The sequence below is a fragment of the Montipora capricornis genome, chromosome 7 (assembly GCF_036669925.1).
Source record: "Montipora capricornis isolate CH-2021 chromosome 7, ASM3666992v2, whole genome shotgun sequence".
NCBI classification, from domain to species: Eukaryota; Metazoa; Cnidaria; class Anthozoa; order Scleractinia; family Acroporidae; genus Montipora; species Montipora capricornis.
In genome coordinates this window covers 44517274-44524773 of record NC_090889.1, presented here as the reverse complement: position 1 = coordinate 44524773, position 7500 = coordinate 44517274, and the positions used below count along the sequence as shown (strand labels likewise).

At 40.9% G+C, this 7500-nt stretch overlaps 2 protein-coding genes across 2 annotated transcripts in view; both read right to left on the bottom strand.

The window, feature by feature from the left end:
* Positions 1–4864, bottom strand: part of LOC138058012 (uncharacterized) — a 6434-nt gene extending 1570 nt beyond the window's left edge. The window contains exons 1-5 of the mRNA XM_068903905.1: positions 4114–4864; positions 3814–3865; positions 1138–1380; positions 455–532; positions 74–296 (exon numbers count right to left, since the gene is read on the bottom strand). Of these exons, the coding sequence (XP_068760006.1) occupies positions 103–296; positions 455–532; positions 1138–1380; positions 3814–3865; positions 4114–4764 (1218 nt within the window). The 5' untranslated portion in view covers positions 4765–4864 and the 3' untranslated portion in view covers positions 74–102. The remainder of the gene's footprint in view (positions 1–73; positions 297–454; positions 533–1137; positions 1381–3813; positions 3866–4113) is intronic.
* LOC138058011 (probable serine/threonine-protein kinase pats1) overlaps positions 4727–7500 on the bottom strand; it is a 42177-nt gene continuing 39403 nt past the window's right edge. Inside the window, exon 5 of the mRNA XM_068903904.1 lies at positions 4727–6296. Within this exon, the coding sequence (XP_068760005.1) occupies positions 4828–6296 (1469 nt within the window). The 3' untranslated portion in view covers positions 4727–4827. The remainder of the gene's footprint in view (positions 6297–7500) is intronic.

Below are 7500 nucleotides of genomic sequence, written 5' to 3'. Positions count from 1 at the left end.
GATTCATGCAGAATTCACTGTTTTTCCTACCATAAGATACAAAATAAATCGCGTCTCACAAACCGTAGCAAACCTGTGACTCACGATAATACAGCACACTGTTTACAGCATGTCAGCTGCCCCAGGAAGTTCACTTGCTACTAACATGTCGTAAAGTTCACCGACAAGAAAGGGAGAATGCTTCGCCACAATATTAAGAAGAACATCGCTTGGATTAGCACTTCTCTCGTCAAGGTAGCATATTGCGTTGTAAGAAAATCCTAATCTCTGTGCAAGCTCCTTCCATCGCCCGTTGACTAGAAGAGTGCAAATAACGAATTAATTTGCATACTGAATATCCTTGAATGAGTATATACCAAGGGAAAAGGACAAACGGCCTTGTGGGAAGAAAAAAGGGCGTTCTTTTTCGCGCGTCGACACAAAATCGCCTGGACAAAGTTACTGTTACACTTACCAGTAAGAAAAAACGTTAACTCCATTCTTTGCTTGAAAGGCACGCATTGGACATCAAGTCCCTCATCTAGCAAAGGTCCTTGATGGGACAAACAAGACAACAGAAACAAGCAATATGGATCACTTTAGCTGGACATGTATATTAGCGCTTTAACATAGGGTTCTAAAATTGGGTTCTTGGCTCTTGTGGGCGAGGCATCTAAACATCAACCCAAATAATTGCTTGGTTGATCCTGCTGTGATAAATAAGTAGGGTGTACTGCCTGAGAAAACTACAAATCGTTTTTAGATTACAACGACAAGCCGTTGGTCTCGTCTCAGAACATTTGCTACGTTGGAAAAGAGTAAGTGACAATCTGCGGTGTGGTGGTGGTGGTTATTCCTTTATGTATAATTTCATGTTTCGTGTTTTTGTGCATGAGACCATCCTGTATGTTACCTAACTGAGAGTTTCTCTTTCTTCCCTAATTCATCCATCCCTCATCAGCGCTCTCTCTCTCTCTCTCTCTCTCTCTCTCTCTCTCTCTCTCTCTCTCTCTCTCTCTCTCATTCATTCAGTAATTCATTGTCTCTTAAGTTAAAGAATGAATGCACAAAAAAGCAAATAAACGAATAAACAATTATTGATCTTATGTATGTAACACATTTAATTTGATCAGTATATATTTATATCTCCTTTCTTACCAGTAGTGCCACAAGGGACAATAGTCCTCAAGTATTCGACTACATCCTTTCGGTTTTCGGATTTCGCAGTATTAGCGAGACAACGAATCCAACGTTTGTCCTCGTTCTGCGGATTAGCCAGTGATGTAGGCGTCAAATGAAGACTCTCTTGAAACTGAGACACGACACCCTTAGGATCACTTGACGGAACATGCATGGCATTTACAACTCCATCGGGCAAAGCAAGTGCCTTTTCAGACGCAGCTGACAAGTGAACAAATGATGTAACATAAAAGAGATATATTTAAACATGCAAAAAATACTAAAATCTTTGTAAAAAACGCAAAGGTTTGACGTTAAAATCTATAAATACTAAAATAACAATAGCTGATAAGGAGGTATATTAAAAGAAAGGAACAACGAAATTTAAACAAAAAGTCTGGCACGTATGGAGTCCGCCTGGATATTCAAATTAGGCTTGAGACTCTTAATTAATGAAGAACATTTCGTTGAGTAAGGAATCAAATTTGCCCTGGCACTTTCTTAAAAACGTTAAATTGGTTTTCTTTCAAAAGATTTTCCGACCGTGAGCGTGTTCAGCGATGCATTGGTGAAGGTGTCGGCCTGTATACCCAACATGATCTGCATCACCCAAGACATATCACATTTAAAATAGTAAACAACACATTGCTGATTCACAATTGATGGCTTCATTTTCTACTATCAATTCAACTACTTTGTTTTGCATAATGCCTCAGAAACCAGGGCGGTAAGAAACACCAATACAATACAATACAATTAGATTCGTATAGCGCATATTCCTTAAAATGTTCATATACGGCTGTTTACATTATGTCAATTTAAAAGTTACAATGCCGTCCGGAAACAATTATCCGATCTTACTCATAAGATTGTGGGAGGCGCGGTGGTCTCATGGTTAGTGTGCTCGACTCCGGATCGAGTGGTCCGGGTTCGGGGCCTGGCCGGGGACATTGTGTTGTGTTCTTGGGCAAGACATTTTACTCTCAGGGTGCCTCTCTTCACCCAGGTGTATAATTGGGTACCGGCGTAATGCTGGGGGTAACCCTGCGATGGACTAGCATCCCATCCAGGGGGGAGTATAAATACTCCTAGTCGCTTAATGCTACTGAAACCGGAGATAAGCGCCGGCCTGATGGGCCTTCTGGCTCGTAAGCAGTGACTTTACTTTACTTTACTCATAAGATTGGTTTTTCAGTACAACCGGTTTCCATGGGCCAAAAAATTGGGGCAAGGTGTTAAACCCAAAGAACTCCAGCTGTCAGTTGTGAATCAGCAATGTGTTGCTTAATATATTTAATGTGATCTGTGTGATGCAGATTATGCTGGGTATACAGCCCGACACCTTGACCAACGCATTGCTGAACACAAATTCGGCAATTGGCCGACATTTTTTGGAAGCTCACACTAGCAAAAATCTTTTGGAAGAAAACCAATTTGAAGTCTTAAGAAAGTGCCAGAAGGATTTCATACTTGGTAAGCTTTTTGTTCAATTTTCATTGTTCCTTTCTTTTACTATACCCCCTTGTCAGCTATTGTTCTTTTAGTATTTATAGATTGTAATTCTCAAATAACGTTGACTTGATAATGACGTTTAGCCAATGTCGAAACGTCGTCGTTTTTAACAAAACTGTCAATATTTTATCGCAATTTTTTATAATTAAATAATGTTTTTCAAAATCACTCCTTCTCCGTAACATTAAGGAGATAGCGAAATACAGTGAATAGTGGATTTTATAAATTAAACACAACTTGTGAAATGGTATATGAAATGAATCATATATGAACTGCGGATATGAAATCAAGTGAAGCTATGATCCTAGCTGTTCTGAACGCAATTTTTGCAATTGTGTAAAGAAGCCTGAAAAATTCAGGACTTCAACGGGGTTTGAACCCGTGACGTCGCGATACCGGTGCGACGCTCACGGGAACATTGCAACCCACAAATGACCAGCTCTCAACGTCACTGGCTTTATAGCTCAGTTGGTTGGTTGGCTTTATAGCTCAGTTGAGCGTCGCACCGGAATCGCGAGGTCACGGGTTCAGACCCCGTTGAAGTCGTGAATTTTTCAGGCTTCTTTACGCAATTGCAAAAATTGCCTTCATAACTGCGAGGATCATAGCTTCACTTGACTTCATATCCGGAGTTCATATACGATCCATTTCATATATCATTTCATCGTTAATTCATTCCTCACGGGAACATTGGAATCCACAAATGACCAGCTCTCAACGTCACTGGCTTTATAGCTCAGTTGGTTGGTTGGCTTTATAGCTCAGTTGAGCGTCGCACCGGAATCGCGAGGTTACGGGTTGAAACCCGGTTGAAATCCTGAATTTTTCAGGCTTCTTTATGCAATTGCAAAAATTGCGTTCATAACCGCGAGGATCATAGCTTCACTTGCTAAACACAACTTGGTGTAAAGTGTGAATGCAGTTTAATTTTAATAATCAAATGGTCTGATTTGATGTTCTTTTCACCACCCATTGAAATTAAATCTATTTGGAACTTTCCTAGCAGCGATGGTTTTTTGTTGCTCTTCCCTTTCTAAGGATCACATGTGAGAAGAAGTATTAAGCTTAAATGTCCGAAAATCGCCAATGTTTGCAAGAAGTGGCCAACTAACTACAACCTTGTTTGAGATGAAAATACAGTACCTTTCTTAAAAGAAACAGCGCTTCTTGCAACGACGTCATGTCCAAGAGATGTCTAGTAATGCAAAGAAAAAAAAAACACTTTTCTTAGATTCTTATTTACCTGTATCCTGATTGGGCGCAAAGGACGAGAAGAAAAAAAAACTGTTGGTCGGATGTCCGCTGAATTCTAATCCCTACCCTGAAGTTTTTACTTTTATGTTTTCCATAATGCCTAAAGCGCCATGACTTATTGCTAATGAGCGCTATACAAATAAAGATATTATTATTGTTATATTTATTTTGACAAACCCGTAAACAAACCTGATTGACTGAAGTTCCTCTTGCCTCTGCACTTGCATCTGAAAAAGAAAACCAGGGGGCAAACATCTGAATGCGAATCCTGCAGTCTCCTCGGAGACCAGGTCTGGTGCAGTATTGGCATTGCTGTAACTCTGATTCCGACAATAAATGTAGACAATCGCAGCCACGCACATCATGAGCGCGGCATTTGACAGAGCCCTTGAGTGAACAAATTGGACAGCAGACGCACATTTCGAATCGTATGTTGCTCAGCCAGTCAAACTCATTTTGCATGCTCTCTAGAATCATTCTCAGTTGCCAGTGGATTGCAAGGCTTGTAGACTTGTCAAAACTACCATAATTGAAGCCTGGTGTTGCTGTTTTAACGGCACAATCTGCGGTGTGAACTGCGACTTCGATGAAGGAGGAATGACAAAGGAAAATGACGGACGTTCCTTGATCAGGAAGTATACGAAACAAAGCAAAGTTACGGCACAGTTCAGGATTTACAGGACTTTTCCATTCCTTTTTGCTCCACTGGTAAAACTGCAGGACAAGACGGGGAAAAAGACCAGGTGGCACTCGACCCAATTTGAACCTTATGAAGAGCGAAGGAACTTGAATGGACTCAAGTAGCTGAAGAAAGTCATCTCTTGGAGGAAACTTGAGCATGGATGGCACTAGGTACTGTATGCTTCGCTCTGTTCCTGTTGACCAGAAACAGAGCAAGCTAAGTCACTCCATGATAGCCACCAGGCTGCTGTGGGTTTCCTGCGTCAACGAGAATGACTCCCAGGCATGAATTAGCAGCCGTTCATCAAATATTCCCATCCTTTCAAGATCACTCCAAAGATCTTTAACACTTCTCTCTGACCCCTCATAAGGCTTAATGGTAATGACCCTTTTAAAGATATCAATGAGCCATTGAAGATCCAGTATAACCATCCTTTGCAGCTCTCGGTGTCCACTAAAATGAATCAGAATTCTCTGATCGTGTAAAAAATTCGTGGCTGTGGAAAACTCTTCATCATCCCTTAAACCACACGTACCAAAGGCAATCTCCATGGCTTTCTCTCTAGGTATCCACTTGTGACCCTCTTCACGTAACCGGTGGAGTTCATTTTCATACTTTAACCACTTCAGTGGGATGGCTTGTTTCAAATGGGGTAATTTCTTGGCAACAGCCAGAATCTCTTCCCTCAGCCGTATCACCTCCTGACAATCATTGTCACTTCCCGCCTTTGTGTTATCAACAACGAAGACGTCATGAAAGAGGTGATCCCTATAACTCTTTGTTTGCAAGAAACCATAAATATCAAGGGCCACCCTTCTTGCATTGGGATGTTCGTCAGGACTATCAGTATAGGGCTTGTCAGCATGGGTGCAGACTAGAAAAACCGGAGGCAACTTTGTGGACGACATTTCAGGCAGAGCAGTGCCCAGGCTCGAGGCATTTGAACTAGCCAACGAATAAATCGATGACAACCAGTAATCGAGACAATCCATATTTGTATAACTGAAGTTAATGTCATTAGCTTTCCTGTACAGTCCTTCTCTCTCAGGAATGCTAGCTTGCTGATATGGATCACGACTCAAGTCACACGTCAAGATATAAATGGCTTTATCGGTCATAAAGATTGGGTGGGTGGCATAATAAACCATCTGGCCTCCAAAGTCCCACAGTGTGGAGTAAATGTTGTCCTCTCTTTCGAGCGTCTGATCACTCTTAAGCATTTCTATTGACATTTTCACTAAATCGTCCGATAGTTCTGTTTCAAAAATATACTCTGCGGTGTCCTTGCTTTGTTCACTTCTACTTGATTCCTCCGAGGATTTAAGGGCGGAAGCGCCTGGCATCTTCTCGTGCTCTCCTTTCAAGCTTTTTATCAATAAGCTCGCTGCATGGTGATCAAAGAATACCTTGGAGTCAACATCAGCCTCTATTCCTTTCTGGCCTGTCTTCCAAACTTCCATTGAGATTTTGAAATGGGAAGGATCAGTCTCTATTCCTTCTGTGCTAGCTTCCGTTGCACTGAAGGCTTCTCCAGTCAATGACTTCTTCAAACTAGTCTTCCCGACCCGATGTTGGCCAATTATCATGATTGGTAGTCTTCTTACAAGAGCTGTACCATCCTTGAGAGCACTATTGAAGGCTTCAACAGCACGGGGGCCACGCGAAAGAATCTCCGAAGGAACAGATTTCCCTGGAATAAAAATCAACCACTAGAAATGTAAAAGTCCAAGTCCCAAACGTTTACAACCTACGAACTAACAACCAAGGGATAAAATGCCTGCGAAAATTCTGCTATTAACTAAATGGCTGATATGCCAGACACCTTCCCTTCCTTTCGAAGAAGATGGTGTGAAACCAGAAGTACAAGGGATGGTGCACCTGAGTCATGTTTATACCTTATTCCAAGGTTCATTAATATTTCAATGGTACCGTTCTATGCAAAGGCCGAAACCAGTCAAGTGCATTCATCATTGAAGCCAGTATTCTCGTTTTTCGCTCACTTGACCTAATCCTAAATAACTTGGGAACCATCTGCTAAACAAGTGTTCCTTGGCGTTAAAATAAATTAGTGTAAATACAATTGATTGGGTGGTTGATATTATTATTATCATTATTATTATCATTATTATTATTATTATTATTTTAGCATAATGAAAGAGGTCGAGAAAATGGGAAACGCAGATAAATATTAAAAGTAATTGATGTTCGCACAAAGATTAGAGGCGTAGTGCAGTTCGTTGAACATTTAACAATTATTGGGCGAGGTTGAGCAAAATATCGTGATTTTTCAGTGGCGAGCAGATCAATTAAGCCGAAGGTTGAGGCAAATAATTGATCTGCGAGACACTGACAAATCACGATATTTTGCGATAACCGAGGTCAATAATTGTTTTATCATTCGATCACCGAGTTTGTTTTTTGTTTTTGTTTTCGAGAAGCCGTAAGTCTTCGCTGCCTTGCAGAGTCGAGTAATGGCACCAATCAATTGGTTTCCTTCTCAGCATAATTATATTTGTAGACTTCAAGTTGTGCTTACAGTCAAACGTTCAATAACACTAGGCATCAACAAAGCTGGAAAATTTCACACTTTTCAAAGCGTATCCCGACAAGTGAAGCTTTGGTGTAAAGCTCGCCATTCTTTTTTTTGGCTTCAGCATAAAATCTCTTCAGTACACTTGTCCTTCGTGTCGATGACACGAGTGACTCTTCGCCTACCTTTTTTTCCTTGAGATACTTTCGAAATACGTTGAAAATTTGTTCCTTTCTTAGTATTCTCACTGTTCTTTCGATCAACTAAGATGTCGAATCATTCTCTGACAACTCGGGGAACCGATCTGCCATTTTCTCACAAGAGCGTGATTTCAATTGCGCATGAGCAGAATATTATTTGCAGC